This window comes from Chaetodon trifascialis, chromosome 8 (genome assembly GCF_039877785.1).
Source record: "Chaetodon trifascialis isolate fChaTrf1 chromosome 8, fChaTrf1.hap1, whole genome shotgun sequence".
NCBI classification, from domain to species: Eukaryota; Metazoa; Chordata; class Actinopteri; order Chaetodontiformes; family Chaetodontidae; genus Chaetodon; species Chaetodon trifascialis.
This window is the reverse complement of record NC_092063.1, coordinates 20,591,705-20,617,907: the sequence shown is the minus strand read 5'-3', so window position 1 is coordinate 20,617,907 and position 26,203 is coordinate 20,591,705. Positions and strand designations below refer to the sequence as shown.

The following is a 26,203-nucleotide window of genomic DNA, read 5'->3' as shown; positions in this document are numbered from 1 at the left end:
GTTTAGGAACATTTATTGGCTAATACGTCTCTATTTTAATATATCCACATTGGCTCGGCTCTGAGCGTAGTTAGGCGGAGAGTTTTATGTTTGGCCAGCTGAAAAGTAAGCTGGCCCTGTCAGTTTTAAGGGATTTCCATGAGCCGTTTTTCTGTGAAAATTCCTGCTTTGGCAGAGACTGAGAATGGGAGAGAATTTTAGTATTGCATTCAGCAGATAAGCCAGCATGCTACATCAGCAGTCCATGCCACTTTCCAAACTCTATTCCGGGGATGTTTCTGAGCATGACAACAAATAGAATAGAAATATGACATGCACCACTTACTTGGGCTGAGGAGTTAATACAGCCTCTTCAATATTAAAATATGTTGTTCATACTAATAACCTTCTCAACAGTTCTTTTTGGTTGTGGCTTGAGTATAAAAATGTTGCTTCATATTGTGAGTTAAATGCCTGACAGGATATATGTGAAACACCACTTTTTCAGTAAACTTTTGAGAAGTGCTGACAGTGTGTGTTGGGCTTCACAAGCTTCTTTTGCATGACTACCAGGTGTGGAGTAGACAAGATCCACAATGACTTTATAATTTGCTGTTAATTATGCACATGGTTGTAATGACACACTGCACCACTGACTATGAAGACTGGTTCATTCAGCTTGTTACACAGACTGAGACTGTGTTGAATATTCTTGGCTTATTCTGACATGCTTTTTGTTTGCCCACAGGTTTTTTAACCATGTTCAAAGTAACTTCAACAGATTTATTGCACTCATTGTTTCAGCCTGTGCCTATAAAGTTAGATTTTTTTAAGTTTGGTTAAAGTTTTCATTGACTTGTGATATGAAACAGTCCGCAGTTATTATTTTTGCCTGCTGATCTCTTCTAATGAGCTTGGATTTGTGACTGCTGTTCTCCTTTGCCAGTACAACTAGATTTTTTGGCATATGCAGTCCCACTTTACATTTCCACATTACACGTTTTTTTGTGACATGATGCTTCCGTGAATAATACAGCAGTACACTTGTCCAAGAAAATCCTAAAAAGTAACAATGATGAATTTTCAGGAAATGATTAGGATACTAAGGACCTGTAAAATAAAGGGGTTCTGTTTTGATTGCCCTGTAACATAACAGATGCTTAGTATTTTTATTTGGCACGCCGTGAAAACTAATGGAGATCAAATAAGGTGTCATACAGACTCTTAGCAATCTATTTTTGTCCTTGAACCAATCTTGAACTGTTACTTAAAGTGACACTAATATGCTTTTAAAATACATCTCACATCCCTTAATTTGATGTGTTGCCTGTTCAAACAAGGTAGCTGGACAAGATGTGTAAATGGCTCACTCTGAAGTGTAAACCAATTGGACACCAGCTAGAGACAGCAAGCTAGTTTTATTCAAATATAGGGGCAGAGGGACTGTTTAAATATATCTGGTGTATTACTTCACTGAGTTACTGTTGGTGCTTAATATGACAGAAAATGAGCCAACAGTGTAGGCAGTTCATTATTCACTCACCTGTGTTTTTTTCCATCCTAAATTACTCCAAGCCTTTAAACAATTCATGTTTAATTTTACAAATAAGTGTGTACTGTAGGGATTTCTTGTTTTCCCTCATTAACAAAAAGGACAAACAATAGTAGAACACTTTGGGTTTGTAAGTACTGTTAGAGTCTTGAATCTGTTTTGTGGAGTCACAAAGACCCCTTTGGTCCCTCTCTTGTGTATTACACTCGACTGTGAGCCAAGCAGGACACAAATACATTTTAAGTGCCACACTGCAGGTGCTCAAGAACATTTCTGTATCAAGAGCACATTTGCATATATGACAAAGCTGTCAGCCATCTGGTGGACCCACCTGCTTTGGACCATGATACTGTCTTGATAGAGGCGGTCAAACATGCAGATCTTCAGGTCAATGCTGGGCTGGACCACCCATACAGGCACACTGACTGCCACAGCCCTCACCTGGATGGGTATCTGTTTGTACCAACATGTCTTTAATCACAAATGGTTTAAATAAAATAACACAGATGTGAATAAAACTAAGTAATGTCGATGACTCTGTAATTACCCTTATCTTCTTTTCTACCAATGACATTCACAAGATGATAAACATGCTGTGTCTTACTGGTTTGCTGGTTAAGTCAGAGAATTTGATGTGGAAGTCTAGTTTGGCCTCTCCTGGAATGGTTGGAGTGAATACCACCTCCAGTTTGATGCTTTCAAAAGGTCCAATCTTCCCCTCTTTAACCTGAAAGCAGGTACACCAAACAGGACAACCAAATGTTGGATTTTTTTTAATATTCATTTTATAGTCTTGTATCTTAAAGCAAAAAGAAGCAAAAAGTTAACTTCAGATATGAACATCAGACATTCCCATTAAATCCAAAATCACACTATGAGCTCGATGTATTTTCAGTGAGCTTCATGAGTTTAACCTTTTTAGTTCACCACACAAAACCACTTCCATCCATGTGGGGGAAATGGACATCTCTCAGCTGTGCAACCTCAAATGGTATGAAATCAAACTAGAGTGAGAAGCTGTGTGGATTGTCTTCTCTGCTGCAAAGCACCAAGGTGGTGAGAGCAATAACAGAAAACAAAAGCGAGCAGTAAGCCATTCATGCAGCACTGGCTCATATTGTGGGACCATGATAGCTTGATGGATAATCTGCCATTTTCAGACACCAGCCTTCAACCACACAATGTGAAAGTATTAGTCAAAATGACAATGATCGAGCCGCGGGCATGCAGGCACATGCAACACACACAGCCATAACAAGCGCAGAGGGAGAGGTGATGCACCATTAGCCCCCCACCAGAGAGATGTAATGAACCCATAACAACTCCAGAACTTCACATGGGCCACAAGGCACACAAAGCATCAGTGCTGAAAACAAGACAGAGAGGCAGAGAGTCTTCTACAGACACATGCGATAGTCTGTCTCTTCCAAAGCAGAGCAAGTGTCTCTCTGCTAGTACAGCTGATATTTACTGATATTTTTGGGTCAGATCTATCAAAAGCAATTCACTGTGCTAATATCTTCAAATGTGACAATTTTTATACCATCACCTAACACTTGGGGTGGGGATGGGAGTCTTACATGTTTCTGGTGAAACTTCACCACTGAGCAATACTATGTGTATGTATCTCAACAACACTAAGAGTCTGCAGCCATGCTAGTGGCTCTGTGCGGCTGTATTTAGACACAGCGGTGCTTTGAGCTGAATGCCAACATTAACATGCTAACATGCTCACAGTGACAGCGCTAACATATGCTGATGTTAAGGGGATATAGTGTTTATCACCGTCTTACTTTGGCATACTAGCATGCTAACATTTGCTAATTAACGCTGAACGCAAATTGGAGCTGAGGCTGATAAGAATGTCATTAGCTTTGCAGGGACTTACATTTCCAAGACTTATCTCAATGGGATCTGAGTGGCTCTGGTCCAACTGGGTATCCACATCTGTGGACACACAACCCTCTGGAATAGGTCCTGGACTTGTAGCTGAAGCCTCTGACACACACACAGACACACGCAAAAAGTAAAACCTAATCTTACATTATTTTTTCTGATAATTAGATAATTGATCAACCACCCTTAAGGAGCTGCCAACCAACCAAACACAACAGAAAGAAATCACTGTGAAGCTGGTAGATGCAAGAATAGTTTTATAAGGCAAAATTTGACCTTGTGGTGGACTAAGGGGAAGCTCATCATGGTCACCAAAATCAGTTGCTTTCTTCCTGCTGGCAGTATGAATGTGTACTTCAAATAATGTGTTTATATGAGTAAGAGTTAAGCAGATACAGAGATCCTGACAGCTTGGCCTGAAAAATTAAAGCAGTGCCTCTTCTTTTTGGACACCAAATCTGAAATCTGGCCATTAGTTGAAGAGACACCAATGACATAAAAAACAAACACAGGCACAAAATATCAACTACTGTCAGCAGCCTATAATTTGGCCAACATCAGACAGCCTTTCCCAACAATGGCAAATAAAAAAAAAAAGACAGTCTTTTCCAAAGCCAGCAGAGCAGAGGCAAAAGACTGAAGAGCTTATCAGAACATCGCTGGAGGAAAGTGCTGAGTGTGTGATGAAGATTTTAGATCTGAGAGAACATTCAAGAGAAGATGCCTCCCTGTCCCTAGCTGTGAGTGCAAGGTGAACCCTCCGTTTTCTATGGATGTGGGTGTGTGTTCTTTTATTTTTGTTCTTACAAGGACCAAGTGTCCTAACAGGAATAGAAAGACAGCAAAAATCAACCATAATGAGGAGATTTTGTCAGTCCTCACTTCCTGTATTTCAGAGTTTGTTTTATACAACACTGTCTCCCACAAATTCTGCTCAAATGCAACAAATCTGCAGTAGTTTATGTTTAGTGGGTAACATAATTCTGCTCAGATTACATTTTTATCAACATGACAGTAAAAAGTTATATGCTACAAATGAAGTTATATACTGACAGTATCTCACTCAGCTCACAGCACTTTGTTAAGATTAGGGAAAGATAGTGGTGTGTGCTAAATATCAAAAAGGTCACTACAACCTACTGCACACTTTTAGTCAACACTGACTTTTTCAATACTCTGACACATATTATAAAACAAGAGTCTACAGCCCTGTCAGTGGCTCTGTGAGGCTGTACTTCAGCACAGCTGTGCTTTTAGCAAAATGCTAATGTCAGCATGGTCACAATGACAATGTGAGCGTGTTGATGTAAAGCAGGTATGATGTTTACCATTACATATTCATTGGTGCACACGGTCATGCTCCATCTAACAGTTGTTGAGACGTTTCACTCAAAGCCATGAATGTCAACCTCATGGAGGTGCCACAAGAAAAACCATTAGCATTCATCGTTGCATTTCATGTAATGCAAACAACAATTATTCCAATAATGTGCCAAAGCAAATTAGTTTTATTTAAACATATTTTGTAGGGGATGAGGTTGTCTTAGGGAGGGTATTTGGATTCAGGGTCCATGCTGAGCTCTTGTTCAGGGTGAACTAGACCAAATAATTATTTGGGGTGTGTGTGTGTGTGTGTGTGTGTGTGTGTGTGTGTGTGTGTGTGTGTGTGTGTGTGTGTGTGTGTGTGTGTGCGCGCGCACGCATATGTATAAATAGCTTTACCTGGTTGCTCTTGCTGCAAGACCTCAGAGAACTCCTGACTCTCTTGCTTGGGTTGTAGTTCTCCTGTGACCACGGATGCAGTGCTCCTCTGGTTGTCAGATTTTGTGTTTTGACTGTTTATCTCCTGTCAGGCAAAAACAACCCACGCACAGGAGTCCTGGTAATGTGAATTGACTTCACATTCTGCTTTAAATTTTCGAATTAAATTCTCTAATTTTCATTTATAGCTGTAATGAAATTTACACTATCAGGCCATCGCAGAAAAAGAAAGTCCAGATTATTCTGACCTGGCATGTGTTGGCAGAGATCTGGGATGGCATCTGAACGTAGCTACTTTCTGGACATAGACATGTAGAGGTGTCCAGGCTGAAGTGGGTGGCCAGTGCACCCTTGTTGGTCAAGGTGACAGTCCGTGAAATAGTTTGGCCCACAACATGCAAACCAAAGTCGATGAACTGGCTGTCAACCTCCAGCTAGAGAGAGGATACATTCACAGTAATTAGCATCAGCAGTCAAAGCTGCCAGCATGAGTGCACAGTTTTACATACATTAATACATACATGAATTGATTAAATAAAATCAAGAGTATAAAGACCATTATACTGAAACAGATAGCAAGTCAGCTATCAGGTGTTATTGATTACACATTTATTCAATAATTACTGTTAGTATTATATTGTATTATTACAACAGTATTAGTGGCCCAAAGCTACAACTATGTAGGCAAACAAAATCCATGTTGTGTATATTCATGTTAGCAAACAACAGCATGTATATATACGCGCAGAGTGAAAACTGTCCTTTTGAGAAGAGGCATGAAAATCACATTGGTGGTCATTTGGAGTAGACACTCCAGGTTGGCTACAGCACATTACTCACGTCACATTTCTTTATGGTGCATCTGACGGGCACAGAGAAGGGACCCACTGCTGATGTGAACTGGACCTCTCCTTCCAGGTCCTCGTTGACCTGCAGGGATCAGATTATGGGACAATGTGTTGCTTCATACAAGCGTTGGCTACCGGACACTGAATTCAGAATAAAGGCTTGACTTTAGATTCAACTGGAGACATTCAATTCCAACACAAAAGAGTGGAATGACAGCCACCAAATAGAGAGAATGAGATGTGAACTGGCTAATGAGAGAGAGCAGAAAGCTGTATGCAAAAATCCATGGTTTTCCTGCACGATATTGCCTTGCACAGTCCTTAATGGCAATAAGCGGATCCACCAAGGCCACATGCATTAAGCTATATGAACTGTGAATCAAATGAAGCATAATAAAGCATAGTGGTGCAGAATATAGTATTCTGACAACTCGTATATATATATGTGTGTGTGTGTGTGTGTGTGTGTGTGTGTGTGTGTGTGTGTGTGTGTATATATATATATGTTTTGTTTTTTTTTTGTTTTGTTTTTTTTGCATACAAATGTGCCTTTACAGCATGCACAGTAAAAAAAAAGTCTGTACCACAGTTCATTCCAATTTGTCAAACTCATGCTTTGCTTGGATCACTCAGCAGACTCGACAGGGGTTAGAGCGACTAAAACTTATCAGCAAATTTGAGACGACAGTCTATTAACTGCAACAAGCACTGTAGATGTCTATGGAGGGGGTGATGTTACTAACCATAGGTTGAAAAACAGCCTGCATATCACAGCACATCCCTGCAGATAAAGGACCAGGAGGCTCAAAGCTGAAACACAAATAAAAATGAGTTATGAATAACAATTTGCATTTTTACACAGTGTAAAATGTAATGCATTGCTATAGAAGGAGAACAGAATGCTGTTCCTACTAGTTAATTAGTTGGGTGTTTGTTTTTGTCAATATGAAGGTATGAGCCTCACACATACGGTATATATGTGTACAGCAATAATATAAAACAGGACTCAAAGAAAACATTTTTAAAGCAACACAGAATATAGATGCCTCTGCAGTAGGAAATATGCTGAATTCAACAAAAGATCAGCAGCTTCAGATGTGCTGCACTGAAGAGTGATGAATCTCCTGAGAGTCGAGGAGATAAGCTGAGGTCAAAAGTCAACCTTATGCTCAGTTTGCACGCCGCGGAAAACAAAAGAAAGAAAAAGCTATTGTTCCGTATGGAAATACTGCAATGAGGAAGAGAGCGGTCTGCAATTATTTCACAGTCGCATCTTCTCATTTCAGACTGTCCATAGCAGAAAGCAAAAGTTTATTTCCAACAAAATAAACATGAGGACTGTGAACTGTTTAAAAGCAACATGTGTATCTCACAGCACATGTTTACACCAACCCCAGTGCTGCCCTGAGGAGCTTGATAACTTGCCGCCCTTCCAGAGACACAAGAAGAGGGTCAATCAATATGAATACAGCAGGCAGGCAGCCAGAGACGCAGGGAGGATTTTCAAAAATTCAATATATAAACAACAAGTTAGAAACATGCAACTATGAGCATAATTAGGGAGCAGCTACAGTTACTAAATATAATGAATCTTATTATGAGCTCTTGGTAATAGACTCATCCTGTTATACAGTCGAAACTACTACTGTTTTGATTAATTCAATATGTGTGTAGATTAAGTTAGTAAAATAGTTGATTAATAAAAGTTACATATGTAACAGTTCCAACAGCCACATGAGCAGTTAACCAGCTGAGGAGTTGATGTTGTTAGCCATTGCTTTTTGAGTAACTGGTGCATTACTCTGTATCTCCGCTACACAGGGCGAGGATGTGAAACCAGTCATTAGCACACCACAGAAATTTACTGTGTGTTTCCCAGCAACACCAGCTCTCACATGTCAATCAAACACTGGCCCCCACAGAGGCCTGCACACTGGACACTGTGCACACAAATATGTCCAAATGTCTCAACAAAAATGATGCATATTAGTTTATCAGAGATGATTTGATGTTGTCTGTAGCCACACATCATTTCAAATTAAAACAAGTCTGTTCTGAAACCTGGTTTGAAAAGCTATGACAAACCACAACATAATTAGCAATGTGGGTGCTGTCATCAACGCCAGTGGGCAATATGCCATTGTGAGTGGTTTGAGCCAGTTGTTTGAAGTCGTCTGTCCAGCTGTCAGGTGAACAACTTGGAGCAGACGGGCTGAAGCTGCCATCCTGCTCGCCACTGTGACCTGGAAGTGTATGAAAGGATTCCACCTGGTTGGGTTAGTCTGGTGGTAATTAGAAATGTCATATTCCACTTTCATCAGAGATGGGTTTTTTTGGCTAATTTCCTCCTTTATCGGTACCATCCTTCTTTCCTAGCTTCAAGCCAGGTGGTATGAAACGACACGTGAAGAAAAAAATAGAACAGTTCACTAGGGATTAAATGCTGAGTGAGGCAGTGTTTGAAAAAGCCTCCTAGAGCTCAATATAGAGTGTTGCAAACGAGGCCATACAGTACAGTATATCCACTGCAGTGATGAAGCAGAGACTGTGGCTGTGCAGCATTACTGACTCTGCCATGTGTTCTATAATACATTCTGGCCGCTCCCCATTGGCTTCTCCTACAGTAAATCAATAAGCACACTCAGTTCATTATTCAGTTCAACAGAGCTAAAACACCCTCACACTCGCAACCACTTCAAAAAAGCAATCAGCGAAGCATCAAAACTTTGATGAGTGTGAATATCATATCAATAATCTTGCTGTTGTGCTTATTTCACAGAAGTAAAATCTAGTTCTCTTTTCATCTGGTGGCTGTGACATAATGTGTATGTTTCCACTGTAGTTTAAGGAGCTATAAGTTTTCCTTCTGTTGAAGAATGATGGTATTTGACCAAAAATTCACAATGAATGCTTGAAAATGTGTGGTCTGAGGTGTGGATTGCTTTTAATCAGAAAGAAGCATGTGCCTATTAGAGGATATAAAGGCCAACTGCAGTTTTGACTGATGCTCATATTAAAGGACACTTAGTCGGACTACCAGAGAAGATAAATAAAAGAACAAGCACAGTTAAGTGCGGCATGATTTTCTGATGTCCATCACTGGAATAAGCTTTCCTTTGAAAGATTACAAGCACTTGAGAATATGAAGAGGCTCTTACCAGCTTTTTTTAGCAAACATGTTGCAATGGGTCACAAGCGTAGTAAACATATGGCTGTCAAGAGTTTTTCACAGTAACAATGTCTTAAAGACAGATCAAAAGGCTGACAGACCACTTTACTTTGAAGATAGGTCTAAAAGGATGAGACTTCACTTCCAGGTAAAATCAAACAGAATTTGTTCTGATCTCAGTTGCATGCAAGGCATACAGACTGTCAAATCTGAGATCACACAGTTTGGAATATAACAAGTAAAGACAGCTCTCCAGCCACTCAATTCTAGAGTCAAAACAGTTATCACGCTTGCAGATCTTGTTTAGATTAAATATCTACAATTACTGGATGCACTGCTATGAAATTCAGTACAAACATTCATGCTCTGCAGAGGATAAAGCCAACTGAAAGGTGCCACCCTAAGGCTGACATGTATCTGTCTCGTGTGAAGTGCTTTGACAACTATTGGATGGAGTGCCATGAAACGTGGTCCAGACTTTCATATCCCCCACAGGATGATCTGCAATGACCTGAAGTTTCCCTGACTTTTCATCTAGTGCCATCATCAGCTCAAAATTTGAATGTGTCCAACACTTTGGTTCATGACTAAAATACCTACAAAACTAATGACTAATCCCATTAGCTTCAGCTTTGTGTTTAGTGCTAAATAGTAAATGCTAAGCGCGCCACTTGCATTGGTGTAAACTCACAGTCTTGTTGTGTTGTGTCCCCGAGCTGCACCTTATCCAAGCTACATGCACAGGGGAAGCTTGGATAAGTTCCAGTGGCTGTTTGCAGTGTATGCAGTGTGTTTGCGCTTGTTGTCATCTCTGTGGTGAACCTGCCACGACACGACAGGAGCTGAATAACTAATAATAATTGTGTTGCTTAATGCACAGTTTCACACAACGTGTAGTTGAGATATGGGAGGTGTGCACATCAGCTCCTCTGAGAGCCCCTGTAACCTATGATAACCCATAGCACCCTTCTCTGCCTAGGTTCAAAGAAGTCTGTGTGTATCTGTATTCTGGCTTCAGGCTGCTGTCTGGCTGTTAGTCAGCATCACCGTTAGCCAATTACAGTGTGGTGACGGCTACAACTTTATGAGAGTTTAGGAAACAGTTTAGCAAAATATGAAAACAGGAAAAAAAACCATTCACAAAATACAGAGAACCGAGGACAAGTGAATTAATTTCAGATATGTACTGCAGAGATCCTCTTGGTTCCAAGTAACTAAGACCAGACACGGGACCCAACTATCACCGGATCAAAATGGAGTCCAGGTAGAGTCCAATTATGTTGCCTAAGGTCTTGGGTCTGTGTGTCTAACATCCACGTGTATCTAAGTAGACTAGCTATTAGCTCTGACAGGGTGGTGCTGCTTCACAATCATCACAAGAGAGAAGAGAGTTAATTTGAGTGAGATGAAGAGTGTAAACCATGAAGTACAAGAAAGCTAATATGTACTCTTTTTGACCTGCTTATTAATTGGTGGCGGATCAAGCTGCCATCTGTGTTCTCTATATCTGAAGCAGTTTTCTGTTTTAGTTGACCACATTTATCTTTTTTGAAAATGACTTCATGTACCTTGGGATTAGGTTATCCACAGGTCTGTTTCAGATTGAGTCTACAACTACGTGCTGTAGCAGATAAAAAACATCCCATTTCATTTCAGTTTGACTTGAAGGTTCCTTTAAAATTTGTATTCTCCTTGAACAGTTTTGTCATTAATGAACTTCCACAGGCTGGTATCCAAAATTAAACACTGTTTCTCATCCTAGCATGATTTGGACCAAATTGGAGGTGTGATCTCACCCTCAGATTATGTTATCACCATCTCTACTACAGTTAGGCTTTATCTCACAACAGAACACAGAGGGTTGTCTTCCTCTCAGCCAGTTGTTTGCAATGCATGCTAGGAAGTGACACTAATTGCAAAGCTTTTATACAATGACTTTTCACCAAGTCTGGCAAGCCTGGGCTGTTGTAGTTTTAGTCCCAGTAGTGAAAAGATACAGCAGAGCCCATTCTGGCACAAATGCAAAATACAAATGGGGGGGTAGGGGGATGGGAAGCCATTTTTAGAAATTCAGGGGGCGTACAGGGAACCATGGGCTGGTGTGAAAAAGCCCAGTGTGTTTCTGGTTCATGTTTCTCTCTCCTGCTGTGTTAATGTTTTTAGCTGGGTAAGCCATGAAGGCTTTGCCATTGTCACGTCTGATCTTAATATTGTAGGTTTTAATGTGTGAATAACCTACTTTCTTTTTTTGAATAGTAGAAAACTTCCTGACACAATAGCAGTTATGGCAGTGGTTACAGTTACAATGGTTGGATATGTACTGTTTATAGTAGTGTTGTGTTTGTTGGAAGATGCAAGGGAGCACACTAAAAATCACTGGGTTAAAAATGTACCCAACATGGGTCAATATTGCACTGTTGCAATAATGGATCAATTTTGAACCCAGTGATTTTTGAAGAGAAGGTTGTTCAAGACAAGAAATGTCTTGCTTTTTGTTGTTTTTTAGCTGTATGAGTCATGCAAACATTGGTCACGACTAGTTCCAATATTGTGCGAATAGTCAGTGGGAAGTACACAGAGTAACACAACAAACTTGAATAATAGGCCTAGACTGTGTGATGGAAATCAGGCAATCTGACAGCATCAGCTGTCTTTCTGCTTACTGGAAGATGACTACATTTAAAGTGGGATTATGTAACATACGCTAAACAGCAGCCACTGCAGTCCTAAGCAATGACAGTACAGCACAATGGAACACCGAACTTTCCAAGCCTCTCTTGAGTCTTAGTTGCTTTAAAGATGTCATCATGAGATGACCAGAGCGAGATGAGAGCAAGCGGAAGGGGTTGACAAGAAGGAAACCACAAAGGAACAATGTTTCCTAGTGAGGTGTGGTCTGTTACCATCTTGTTTTTCTTCTGTGCCATTGAAATGCTTATCTATGACATGCTAAAACATGCAAAGGTGGCACAAGTAAAGAAGAGCCATGAAGTCAGCAATCTGACTTGGCAATGTCAGATATGTAGCAACTTCCATCCAAAGTTTCCTAACATTAGCCACCATTAACCCTGACCCAGGGCTACAGATTATCATGGTCTTGGACCTCCATAATCCTGGATATTTCAGTCATCAAGCTGTTTCTAAAATTTGATACCATCACTGGATGGTAAGCATTCATTCTAAGTGACTTTCAGGGTTAGATGTTTAAGGTGGGCACAGATAAATACTGTCAGGCAAGTGTAAAGTGACAAAAAACACTAATTACTAGGACAAACAAGTTTTTTTTTTTTTTTTTTCATTTAAGTCAATGCAAACCATGTCAACAATTTAACTTTATCACTCAACAACTTGAACGCTGCTCAGCAGCAGAACACTCAGTGCTGCCACAAGTGGCTGGAAGAAATGAGCATCATTGTTCTTAAAACAGCTTCGAGCCACCTGTGGCAGCACTGAGTGCACTGCTGCTGAGCAGCACTCCAGTCGTGGATGTGGAAGAAATCCAGCACCATCTTTGATGTTAAATGGTTTGTATTGACTTTAATGGAAATACTTTTCTTTGTAATTTGAATTTTATTTTCTTTGCACCTGTCTAACATATTTTCCCATTTTATAAGTCAGTAGAAGAAACCATCTGGTGAGTTCAGATTCTTCCTGGAACAAATTTTCTGAGTCAACATGTGACTAAAATGTCCAGGTTTTGGAAGATGGCTGTCCAACCGCATGACACATAGTCATAACGCTTTGGTCATACCAGACCAATAAAGGCTACATCAGCAAATCTCATGATTACATTGAATTGAGTGAAGGTGTTATTTATAGCTTATGAACTTTTTTCATTTATAAGAAAAAGGCTGTGGAGTTTTTTTGGATGATCTTTTCTAAGATACAAAGTCACACTGGAAATATCTAATCCTTTCATTTATATCAGTGACAAATGAGCAGAGTGATGTTAGTAGCTTTATTTATTTGATTAATGTGCTTTTGAAATCTATTTCTTTATGTCTTTGTGTATAATCTATTTATTTCTGCATACCTTTAGACTATGTATAATCATAAAAAATCATGCGTAATTGAGAGAAGAGACAATGAGTGTACCGTTGTGTTTCAGTTATATGAAAGGGGGATAGAAGGTTGAGTGGGTGATAATAATGTCCACTATATAGTATGTATGCATTCACCTGTTGCGTAAGAAAGTGCATGTTTGCTACATTTGAGTTAAGAGCAGAGGCCGAGAGTGTGATGTGTTCAGACAAGTGGTGCAGCACGAAGGCTCAACAGCAGCATCAGCAGTTTCCAGATGACCCTGCTATAGCCTGGGAGACTCCTCACTCAGTCAGGCAGAAAGAGGAGAGACGAAGAAACCACATCAAGTCATGGGGGAGCTGATGGGAAAGTGATACACAGTGAGTGACCTGGAGAACAATGCAACTCCGCCTGGCCTGTGGGCTGCTGGCAGGCTGAGAGAGAGGAGATAGCAGAGACGTAGACTGACTCACTGAGCTGAGTCTCATAAGAGGAGCTGTGAGCGTGGTGATCCATATGTGGGAGGACAGGCTTTGCTTTCACGTCCACTCCATCGTCTTTTAAAATGACAAGAAGTGGTTGTATTAAATTCCTAAGTGGTGATACATGAGCGGATGTTTCCATGTGATAACAAAAGCTGTTTAGCATATAGTGAGTTCATAGGGGCTTTAACATTTGTTGTTGTAAACACCTCTAGTTCGAGTGTTGGCACAATAGCAGAATTCTGTCTTTGAACCCAAATTTAAGATATTTCAAACAACTACAATACATTTACCGATGAGAAGAACCATGAAGCAATGGCACTGAACAACTATGCTTCATTTTGTATTTTCATTTGGGTGTCTCTTATCTCTGTGGGGTGAATATTTTCCATATTTTCTTTAGGTGGGCTTCAATTTAGGTTCTAGTGGGCTGCTCGAAGCTATGTGACTGTGTGAGTGTTTGCCTCCACAGAGATTCATCTGTCCTCTGATATATAAAGCCAAGCTGGAGTTGCTGGCTCTTTTCAAAGCTCTTGTCTGTAAGTTTGGAATGTGTAGAACCAACCTCAACATGGCATTTGGAGTGATGGGGCAGGTTACAACAATGGTACTTCAGCAAGTTCAACAATTTGGACATTACACCTTTTTGTGTCAATTGATATCTGTTTCCAGGTCTTGGAGAGCACTACTGCACATGTGAATTAAGTAGTATAAAGTCTTCTCTGGCCTCAAGGGGATCTGCGCAAAAGCTGATCAGTTGCCTTAAATGATGTCACTTGAGTCAGCAATGGGAGTGGGGACGAAGAAAACAAGTTTGGAAATGAAAAAAATCTGAGGGTGTGGTGGAGTTTCGCACTCAATATTAGACAAAGACAGCATTTTAATATCACTCCCATGTGTTGATATGAGATGTGAGGTGTATGTTGCATGTCAGCACTATGATATGTTGTTGTAGTTCTGAACTGTGTCAGTGTAGTGTACATGGTGAATACGTCTGTCATAGTGCTCTCGCTTATTTCTGTCTTGATTTCTGGCGAACGTTTTGTCCCACCTGCACTACACCATTGCAATACCATGGTCTGTGACAATGTAAAAGTCTTACTTGATAAAGATAAAATTCTTCAGATGAGCGGAGACCCCGAGAAGCTTGCAATGGTTGGTGACATAGCTGATGTTAGTCAGGACAATTTTCTTCTTATAAGTTTTCCCTACTTCAAAGTCCTAAAACAGAAAATTTAGTGTAACATCAACAATGTGAAGGATCAAAAAGCAACTGTCAATCTGACTTCCATAGTTTTAAGCGGAAAAAAATGAAAATTCAACGCAAGGTCATGAGCATTCGTTCTGCCAAAAGACATGAATTCTTATGATAAAGTCTTTTCAGATGTGATGCTTTTACAGAGCCAGTAGTGTGGTACCTTGAAGAGGATGACCTCTGGTTTACTGATGAATGGAGGCCCTTTCAGCTCTTTTCCATGAACTTTTTTAGCAGGCATGTTGAGATTTCCACTGGCCATCGAAGGTTCTTCTTGCTTTACTTGCACCAATGTACTCTTCTCATTCAGGAGCTTCTGTAACGGCACAGGGAACAGCAGCAGCAGCAGCAGTGGTAAAGCCACTGAAATTAATCATTTGATATATTGTGTGTGATTCCCTGTGTGATTAAGTGGAGATGTAAATATGCACCTTCTGTCATCAAGTGCACAAAAGACAAAACCTCATCCAACGTAGGATTATGAAATAACGTAGATTAAAATGATCGGCTTAGTGTGCTGTAAACTAGTGGACACATCGACTGATTCATCAGAGTATGAACATGGAGCTTTATCTTAAGCTAAAATAAACTTTACACTTTTTTTCCAATGTCAAGAAGTTTCATCCACTGTCATAGTCAAAATATCTGATAATATCGTCTGTTTTATCTTATGGTCAGTATATGATCAATAAATACGAACAGCTGTTGGCTAATTTGTACAAGAAACTAGAGTATAGAAATTCTAGAGATATGCTTGAGGTGATTTACAAGAGATGCTGTGTTTCCTTTAAACAACAGCAGCTGTACAAGAACTATATTGAAATATAATACATGATAAAATTTGCTTAATTTTGATTTAATTCAAAACATGGTATCTAAAAATATCTAAATGACTATCTGTACTTGACAATTTTGAAACAATGTGCTAGCAAGACATTTTAGATGATTACAAAAAATAATGAGGTTCAACAACCAGCTGATTCAGAATACATGTGATCACATGGTGTGGAATAAAATGACTTTTCCAACACTAAAGCTATTTAAGGGGAAACAAAAGAGGTAAACTGTGTGTTAATTACTTTAAAAATGGTAAATTTGTCATCACCTGAAACTGTGTCTTTAACAGCCTTGTTTTATCTTGTATGGTTTTGTCATTTTCTCCCTGCTCTATTATTTCCTGCATTGTAAAGTACTTTTTATCATCATTCTCCCCCTCATGTATCATCTTATTAGCTTTATTGCATTGCACTGCTCATCTACCGCACTAGCCATTACTGTGTTGAGAAGTAGGCTTGATGAGGGCACAAGTCTAATCTCTGTGTTAGGAGGACAGATCACTTCCACTCGACTTGGTACTTGCTCAGAGCTTGGAGCTGTAGCACCGTGCTCGCTCACAGGCCTCAAAGGCACCAGCACAATGAGAAGTGATGCCTGTCGCCCCACATTTCAAGTGTGTGTGTGGGGGGGGCTGGATGAAACAGAGACAGGGAGCCAACTCACCTCTGTGGCAGGGAGCTCGAGACAGTTCAGATTCAGACTCAAGAAAAGTCAGAATTGTTGCTGTCACTGTGGTGCAGTATTATGGAGACTGATCAATATAAAAAAGCAGTAATAGCTTTGGCTTTGCAAAGTCTACAGTGTTCTCAAAATGCATAAATAAGTCAGTGCCAGTTGCCTACAGGAACTCAATGTCCTGCCTGCTAATGCGTTAGTAGTACAGTGTTAGTGCTAGTATTAAATCGACCAATAACTCTTTGTAGCCAGATACTGATCGGACATTTTCATCTGATCTGACCTGACCCTGTATCTCTGGTGATGATCATCATTGTTATTGTATCATCCCTGCAGTAGATATAGCAGTAGTAGTGTTGACGAAGCGTGTAATCGATGGATTAGTTTAGCGAGGGATCATTTTGCAGGTGAGGAATTGTAAAAGTCCCAGCAGTCAAAGTCAGCTAGCTAAATAAAGAGCTGCAGGCAACAGGCGAAGTCAAACCACCAACAAGTCATTGTACCATTTTCTGTGGACATCACAGCGTCTGAACACAGCTGCTTGTGCAGATACCCCCACTGTGGCAGTCATGGATAAAATCAATGCCCGTGGATTTTCACTATTGGATTTATATGTTGATTGTTCAATCAATGAATTCACAGTTCAGTCAAGAAAATTGTGAAAAATATAATTTCTGACATTCCGAAGTGACATCGTCAGATGTTCTATCTGACCAACATTTCAAAACCCAAAGATATGAATTTTACAAAGTATTAAAACAAACAAAAGTAGCAAATGATCAAATTTGAGAAGGTGGAACCAGTAAATGTTTAGGATTTTACTTGATAGACAATTTTGACTTCAGGAGAGTTTAGACAGACTTTCGATACACGGTTCCTTTTTCACTTGAAAGGGTTTAGCTTCACAGGGAGGATGTGGAGATTCCCCGTCCTGATCCAACCCCCCTAATACACAAGGCCCAACCAACTAACAGAGGTCTGTAGTGCAGGAGTGAACGGAATCCCATCAGCAAACTGACTGGAACACTTGATTGGAACACTAACCAGCTGGTAGTACAGCTGCTGAGAACTGAACCTGTGTTTTGTGCCTGCCTCACGCAACCTCAACTCCCAATTTCAACCAGCCCAATTAGATCAGTGACCAAGAAATCAGTTGGATCAGCTTTGTTGCTTACATTAAATCTGCTATGCAACTATTTCAAATCAGTTAAATATTAGTTTTCAGTGGAATTATTCATACAACATACTTCAGTTTGCAGGTGGGGATTTCATCTGTTGAAAATATGCAATGAGCACCTCCATAGAAAAATGGTGTGTCTGCTGTACAGGGGACATGATTTATGAGTGTTTAATTTTAGCAGCTTGCAGGGATTTGCTTTTGGTTGGCAGTGGCTGTTGTTTTAGTGCACCTTGCAGTTCTGGTCCCACAGCCCAGAGAACTCCGGCTCAGCCAGGCTTTCAGCAAAGCTCTGGCAGTCCCCTTCCTGGTGAATGGTTTCCTCCGGGTCCTCAGCATCAGAGGAAGCTGACGATGAGCTGCTGATGTCACTGAACTCTCTTAGCTGCTGGACAAAGGTACACAGACTGGGTAATAAATGTTCAAAATGATAATAATAATAATTTCTCAAATGTAATCTCAGATGTTATGAACCACTCACTATTGTGGGTCTCTCTTCAGAGGCTGATGGGGGGCTGGGATCAAGGTAGGACAGGAGCTTCTCTCTTGCCCTCCCCAGAGATGGGTACCTGCCAGTGTTTGAGGGTTTCTTCAGCAGCGGTGCTTGGTTCCTCTTTCTGTTCTTTACCAGCTGTTCCTCCTGAAGGATCCTTGCCACAATCTCCACTCTCTTTGACTTCTGCCTCTCTGCGAATTCCCTAAGAAGGGCAAATCAACAACACTGCATTATACTGAAACGCGGTCATGTATTCCTAAGCACACAGCAAGAGAAAACACCCACACACTGCTGCATGGAGTGGGAGTAGAGGACATGCATGTGGGAGAGGAGAGGAGAGGAGAGGAAAAGAGAGGAGAGGACGTACTCTTGTTTTCGTTTTATCTCCTCTTGTTGTTTCTGTTGGTACATATGCCTGATACTGTTGAAGCCTTGGGCCTGCAGGGATTCTCTCAGTTGTCTCTGTTGCTGCTCTTTCTTCTGGGCATTTGCTTTGGCTCTCCTTTGTTGGACCCGTAAGCTCTCCTAGAGAAATCACACCAGATTAATGAAGCTATATTTGGCCACATGAAGAGTTGATCATTTGAACTAGGAGAGCTGAATGTTACAGAGCTATTTTCTCCTATGAAATGTACCTGTTGAGTGTTGAATTGGAAACTACAGCACTAAGAATGATGATGATAGCATTGCAAGATCATAATGATGAGTGTATAAGTACTGTCGACAACAGCATACATAGTACAGAGCTGGGGGATTGTGGGGGCGGTTGGGTAGTAATGATAATAAAATGAAAATGTGGTTTCTGCGTCATATCTCTCCTAGCTCCTTTCCTTTGTTAAAGTCTGGTTTAATGCAAAATTGCAATTTCTGTACAATAAAGTCAGATCACAGAAATTATTGCAACTTCAACAAGTTAAGCCACTACTTCCAACATTATTATGCACATCTCCTATTAAAAACAGTAGCATTCATACTGTAAAAACTGGAGAGGCCAGCACTAATTTGTAATTAGTAATTTGTGCCCTCAAATTTACTGCACATGCGTCAGTCATCTGTGATACAGCCAGAGCATCCACACCATTAGCAGCACTAATACTAGTGCCTGTAAATTCTGCAGTAATTCCTTCTTATTAAGATTGTTAGGCTATCACATTATATTTGTCCTTGTCTGATTAAGATTCTTGTTTATACAGTTGTGATGACACTTTGGCTTCTATTATAGCCTAATATTAATGCAGTAAAAAATAATCAGTTAAAGTTATCAGGCCATGGACAAAAATATTTAAATGAAATCTCATCTTGTGGATAAAGTTCAGATTTTGCCTGTTAAACAACACTGTCTTTGAAATCCCCTAAACATAATGTTAAAATGCTGATAATTTTGTTTAGCATTATGTTCTGTTAAGTCAGTGTTTCTCAATTTCTCACACCTGATTCAAATGATCAGCTCGTCATCAAGCTCTGCAGTGGCCTGATAACGAGCTGATCATTTGAATCAGGTGTGGTGGAGGAGGGAAACCTCTAAAACATGCAGGGCAGTGCAGCCGGAGGACCGGAATTGAGAAACACTGTGTTAAGTAGTGCGCACAAGTTAAGCATGTTAGCTTAAAGGTGCATGATAAATTGAAACACTTATAACCAGCGTTGGGAAAGTTTGCTTTCTACATGAACTAGCTCAAAGTTCAGTTCACAAATTTTAAAATGAACTAGTTCAGTTCATAGTTCATAATTCAAAATTTTGACCTAAGTTCACCGTTCCAAAAATGAACTAGTTCATAGTTCTTTTTTTCCATATGTTGCTGCGAGCTATTATTTTTAAAAATTATTGCCACAGCCCATATAGAACCACAGACAGTAATTATTTTAGCAGTTTTAACACTGTAACTATCATAACCATCGTCACCGACCTTGTCATAAAACTCGTTTAAATGATCATTCGAAGCTTCCTTGCTGCTTTGTCGCCTCCATGCTGCTTTTTGTTTTGATGACGCATGCGGCGGTGTGACACTGGTGGCTGGTGTTGCCAGATTGGGCTTTTTTCCGCTACGTATTGAGGCCTGTTTACAGTGTGTTTTAGCCGGATTTTCGCCTGGAAGGCTCGAAAGAAATCTGGCACCCTATTGAACGAAGTTAAACTGAGAGAGCATGACGTTCACAGACACCAGAACAAACGAGTTCACAGTAACGTTCATCAGGCAGTAACACAGTACGTTCAGTTCACGTTCGCCCAAAATATGAACGAGTTCATGAACTATCGTTCAATGAACGCATGCAGGCGCAACACTGCTTATAACTGAAGACAATTCTTATTCTGACAATATATGAGAACTAATGATGCATGTGACTGATTCTGTCCAGCTGAGATAAAAAGGTTGTTTTATAACCTCAAAACCGACATGTTCACAGTGTGATCATACTAGTAATGCTGGTACTTTGCTTGAAATGCATTATGACAAATCTGTGACACTAGGCTGTAAGTAAGTACTATTATTATAAGACAGACAATTAGAAAATGATAGAGAATGATCAGGTTCGTATGCATTTAACTGCATACGTTGTTACAAGTGTGCGTGTTCGTAATGAACTCACAATGTGCTTAAATTGCCATTTTAATCAAATTAGGTAAAGTTGTACCACTGCGTCTTTAAAGCTTCATGAGCATTTAATGCATCACTAAATGTGGTTTGCACTTAAAAGGTTGTTCACTTATGCACTGAACTGAATGAACTTATATTGCACGATAGATATGGTAGCTATAGAAAGTGTTAATAATACATAGCACTACAGCCTTTGCATCTCATCACTGCTAAAACAACAACCATAATGCTACAGTATCAGTGTGTATGGGTGCTGTTGCTTACTTGGGTGGATGCTATGTTTGATTTCAGTGACTTGACAGCCTGTATCCTCTTTTCCAGTAACTCCCTGTTCTGCTGCTCCTTCTCAGCCTCTTGCTGATGCATCCTGTAATGAAACGGGGCCAATCAAGAAGCATGTGAATGCTCACACACAGCACAGAGAGAAAAACAAATCTGCTATTACTGCTTGGGATTCAAACTTCCAGGAATCAAGCAGCATTTAAGTTCATAACTCAGAGAAATGCTTTACAACAACAAGCCTCTCAGCTGTTGCATGGTAGAGTTTTACCAAGAAAATGCCATAGACTTTAGCTTTTCCGTGGTAAATACTGATACAAAATGCCATTCAGTTTAGGTTCTTGATTATCAGTGCTAAATTCTGATGACCATGGTACTCAGTTAAAGGAGTGACTGCAGATCTGTCATCTTATGATTGGCTGGTTGTTTTGGCTGTTACTAAAAAATGACTCCTGCGACTCCTTGGAGCAGAAAAATAATGCTAATCAAAGGTAGAGCCCTGTTAAATTCATAGGCAATAATTAGATTTCGCAAGATGTCATGGTATAAGCATTATAATCCACTCAAAGAAAAGTGGTTATTTGAAAATACAAACGCTGCAAGGGGCTTGTATATTGTTGCTTGTATGTTTGACTTCCTGACTTACTACTCTGTCCATGGCACACGCAAACACTTTGCAGTGAAGCTATGGTGACTTTACTGGATTTCCAAAACTCTTGGTTCATTTGGCAACAACAACACTTACAGTATGTTAGCGGATGCCAATCAAAGTCCACTGTCAACGTAGACTAGTATATACCAGAACAAAACATGTACAAGACAGTGTCAGCAGCTAGAATTTTTGGGGGGAAATATCACAAGTAACTCAAATCACCTTTTTTCCACTCAGATCTGATCTACTATTCACTTTCAGCTCCAACTTTTCTGTATGAATTTGAGCTCTTTCAAGTATCTTGTCTGGTCTGCTCGAAATACATTTTTGCCAGGATGAGCAAATCATCAATAGGATGTGTCAGTCTTAAACGAGTCCTCTGAAATGTGGAATATTTTTGTTGTAGTTAAAGCCCTATTTATTGGCTTAACAGCTGATTACCTTTTAATTGTCTCTTTCAAATGCTTGGCAGCCATCTTGCGGCTCGCCTGGCTCGCTTCAATTTTCTTCTGACATTCAGTCTCCTCTTCCTTCAGCATGGCTGCCTGTTTACTATCAGAACACAATCACAGACACTTAAACACATTAGCCTGTACACGGCTATTTAAGGTTCATGTAACTGGTTCCCCACACAGTCTAAAACAATTTCAGGACTAAAACAATTTCAGGACAAAAACTACTTTCATAGGGGAGTTTATTAGTAAATAAAAAAAAATAAAAAAAATTGATGCTACATCTTCTATTTTCTTTACCAAGATCAATAATTTTTGATTTTGTATGCCTCACAGAGCAGTACTACAAAAACAAATAAAATAAAAAATTAACCAAAAATAACAAATGCAGTGTGAATGGAAATGATGCTTATTCTGCCTACTCTCTGAGATGCTGCATCTTGAGTTGCAAGTTCTGGCTGGCTTTCCTCTCCTGCTGCAGCCTTGTCACTGCTCTCTGGGCCTTATGGACCTGGAAGACCCGCTCCTCCTCCTGCACCTCCTGTCGGAGCAAAGAGAACCTGCCAAGCTCCACCTCCACCTCATTCAGCTCCAGCCTAAGGAGCAGAGGTAAAGAGAGAACATGAGGTTAAAGATGCTGATTGATGGTTCGATATTATTTATCAGTACAATCATTTACCATAGTGCAGGTAAGTACCTTGACCTATATGGGGCTTTGAAGCACAATATTTAATTAAAACCATGATCAACAACAGATCAGTCAACTGGATCAACTGGTCTAAGAGGCAAACATTTAATGGGTGATTGCTGTAAAAGCCTATGAAAAAGCATTCAGACTATAAGAGGACAGAACTTTCCTTAAGCAAAACTGTCAGTTCCTCAAAAAAGAATGAGGCAGGATTCGTTATATACTTTACAAAACAAGCAAAACTGCCCCAGACCACACTGGAATGATTTTTATTATATAAAGTCCAACATGGCAAAGGCAAAGTTTTTCTTGCGTATCAAACTCTTGGGATATTAGCATGCCATAATTGCTTGCTTGGCAGTAAAAGCCTTCCAGCAAAGATGATTGTTTACAGCATTTATTACTGTGATGCAGGACTAAAAAGAGCACAGTGTTAGAAAAAACACAAGGGGCTGCACTGATGTGGGCGTGTTGTTAAGATGCTGAAACACAATCTAGGAAGTCCAGTTTGAGAAATAGAGCCATGGCTTTGAAGGTTTATCAGACGCCTAAACAGTGCACAGCAGCTTGTTCTACTATTAAACAGGATGCATCTGATTGGCAAATGCAGTGCTTTGTTTGTGTTGCAGCAAAAGTTTAGTCAGGTTAAACTTTTTTCTGGATGACCATGCTTTTTTGTCCTGTGAGGGGGCTGCGCTTTTCAGGCAGTACTAATGCCTGTCAGAACAAGACCTTTCTGTCGAACCTTTTTCCTCTCTGACTCACTCTTGTTGCTTCAGCTCAGTGTTGATGCGGCCCTCCAGCTCCTCCTCACACTGCAGCTTTTGACACAGATGCTTATGCTGGGATCTCAAACGGAACACAGCCACACTGCAGAGTAAAATAAACAAACAGTTGAATTCATAGGAGTTGGTCAAAGCAGAGATCTCTCATATACAAAAAACACACCAGTCACTGCTCGTTACTTCTGAACTCACGTGTTGTCTGCTGCTTTCTGCTGTTCTATCGCTTTCTCCAAGTTATCCCTCTGCTCCATCACACTATCAATGTTCTGACGACAGAGTTTAAGCTCTTCCCTGGAAAACAGAAATACGAGATAACATAGACAAGTTCAAGAGTCGAAACAGAGAAACATCCCGGATCAAAGCCAGTCAGAGGGAACATGTTCAAGGCTGTTAAATTGCAATATGTTCAGAGCGTCAAGCTAATAGATTTCCTTGTGGCCATTGCAACAAAAGGTAATTATGTTAGCTAACAAGGTAATCTATTGAGGATATTGAAAAGCTGAGAGTGGACGCACACACCTCAACAGCTTTAATTGCCCAATGTTCTTTTTGCAGTCTAATGGTGTGCAACACAGCAATCTGTGACTGCGGGAAAAGACTGCCGTAAAAAGAAAATCATGGCACATTGTACAGTAAAAGCTACAAATTGGTTAAAAGCCAGGTGCGCTTGGGATCCATTAAACTCATGTTTGATCAGAGTCGCAGTACAGCTCCACTCTGACCTTTGATGTTATGTGCTAAAGGAAAATGGAAGCCATTTTTGCTAGAGACTGTGTCACAGTTCATCTGGTGCCTAATGGCTTGCAGTGCAGACAAATAAAAAAGAGGGAAGAAAAGTGAGGAGAGAGGACATTATGGGAAATGTTCTCTCTTCGTCTGAAATGATTTTCTGCAAATTGCTGAATCAATCGGTACAGAAATGATTGGCCCAGTGTGAAGAGGGCAAGAGGCGGAAGACACGGGAAAATGGAATAACGCTGTAACTGAAAAGACTGTGGGACACTTGTTTTTTTTATCTTGTAAGCAACCTGTGACAAAAAAGACATGTTTTTTGGTATGCAGTGTGTGCAGTAGAGTCTAGAAAGGCACCGTGATCACTATCTTTAAGGAGCTACTGTGGCTCTAGAGGTTGTTGGTTGCCAGATCCAGACCTGGCTTTCAGTACGTCACGCTCCTTCTGTTGGTGGAAGCAGTCCAGCTGGTCCAGGTTTCGTCTCAGCTTGAACATCCGTGCTGTCGCGGCACAACTCCTCTTCTTACCATTGTCGGCTGCAACCGCAAGGTCACCAACACCATCACCATCGTCCTCTCTTGGGGCAGATGCAAAATGACATTTAGGAACGCTCACGTGTTTAATGCTAAATATGACTATTCATGATGTGCATACATAGAATAATACCACCATTATGCTGGGGGGTATTTGTACTGAGGTTTTACAATGTAAAAAATAAAATTAAGTCAAATTGAGCTTTATTATTTTCTATTAAAATATACTGAGAACCACATTGAGTCACAGTCACTTAATGTTCTAAATACTGAGAGGATGATAACAGGATTGAGGATTAATACGTAAGCATTTATACTTCATTGTCTAAATATGATATGATTCACAGAAAAGCAAGAAACACCCACTCATACAACTCCTCTAACCACTCCAAATCAGGAGGCAAGGCTGGCTCGTCATCATTAAAGGTGTCCTGGCCTGGACCATCTTCTGAAATATATAGAAGTGCGGATATCCCAGTCTCTTAAAAACCAAGGTAAAATAGACAGGTATGTGTAGATGTGTAATGGGTATCAAAGAGAAGAAGGTGTCTTAGAGACAACAAGTAGAGACAACAGGCTGCATTTTGCAAACAACACAGGAACACTCACCCTCACTGTCCTCATCAGTGGTGAGGTGGACACCAAGCTGTCCACGCCTGTCGGACGCCACATCAAATGGACTTTCCCTGTCTTCGACATCCATTTCACCTTATCTCTGAACAACACGGAAGCATATTATCAGACAAACCCATAAGCTAAGAGACAGTTAAACGTGGCGTTGCCCACTGAAACGCTGCAAACCACTTCTTTTAGTTGGCAGACACATCGCTAATTCGTTGACATCATTTCAATGGTGGCTAGTTCCTTGCCACAATTGCGGGGAAAGCCGCTGGTTTCCTTTTAAAAAGGCGAAATTTAATTTTAAAAATGTTGTTTGGTGGATTATATGTATTCCAAATCGAAGAGTGGCTCTTATTGAATAACAGAGGACATTAAAGGCATATTTTGAGGTGCGTGTCATTGCTAGAAAGTAAGGCGATATTCAATAACAAGTTTCCTGAATGCAATTTGGCGTGTCGTTTACTCGACAGGGGCTAGCTTGAGAAGCTAGAACGCTAAGCAACTAACGCACAATTAATGCTAAATTGAGGCTGCGTCACATTTAAAGTTGGAAACTTAATTTAACGAACACTAAGCCGTTACCTCGCTTCGCTAGGTTTTTCTCCCCTTGGCTGGATATCTTCAAATATCTATCTTCTATCTCAATATAACTTCTTCTCACCACAGAAGTTAGTCCGCCATGTTTGTTAGTGTTTCCAAGGAGACGGGACGCA

The 26,203-nt window shown here is 40.3% G+C and overlaps 1 protein-coding gene across 2 annotated transcripts in view; it reads right to left on the bottom strand.

The window, feature by feature from the left end:
* Window positions 1-25,578, bottom strand: part of cfap74 (cilia and flagella associated protein 74) — a 53,470-nt gene extending 27,892 nt beyond the window's left edge. For both annotated transcript variants that reach the window (XM_070968228.1, XM_070968229.1), the window contains exons 1-20: window positions 25,479-25,578; window positions 25,236-25,317; window positions 24,755-24,913; window positions 23,796-23,894; window positions 23,584-23,688; window positions 22,553-22,726; window positions 22,120-22,230; window positions 21,012-21,114; window positions 18,518-18,675; window positions 18,136-18,352; window positions 17,887-18,039; window positions 15,129-15,281; window positions 14,813-14,931; window positions 6,780-6,846; window positions 6,029-6,118; window positions 5,437-5,622; window positions 5,150-5,273; window positions 3,420-3,529; window positions 2,136-2,258; window positions 1,863-1,984 (exon numbers count right to left, since the gene is read on the bottom strand). In XM_070968228.1, coding sequence (XP_070824329.1) covers window positions 1,863-1,984; window positions 2,136-2,258; window positions 3,420-3,529; window positions 5,150-5,273; window positions 5,437-5,622; window positions 6,029-6,118; window positions 6,780-6,846; window positions 14,813-14,931; window positions 15,129-15,281; window positions 17,887-18,039; window positions 18,136-18,352; window positions 18,518-18,675; window positions 21,012-21,114; window positions 22,120-22,230; window positions 22,553-22,726; window positions 23,584-23,688; window positions 23,796-23,894; window positions 24,755-24,913; window positions 25,236-25,317; window positions 25,479-25,572 — 2,549 coding nt within the window. In that variant the 5' untranslated portion in view covers window positions 25,573-25,578. The remainder of the gene's footprint in view (window positions 1-1,862; window positions 1,985-2,135; window positions 2,259-3,419; window positions 3,530-5,149; window positions 5,274-5,436; window positions 5,623-6,028; window positions 6,119-6,779; window positions 6,847-14,812; window positions 14,932-15,128; window positions 15,282-17,886; window positions 18,040-18,135; window positions 18,353-18,517; window positions 18,676-21,011; window positions 21,115-22,119; window positions 22,231-22,552; window positions 22,727-23,583; window positions 23,689-23,795; window positions 23,895-24,754; window positions 24,914-25,235; window positions 25,318-25,478) is intronic.
* Window positions 25,579-26,203: the final 625 nt, after the last annotated feature.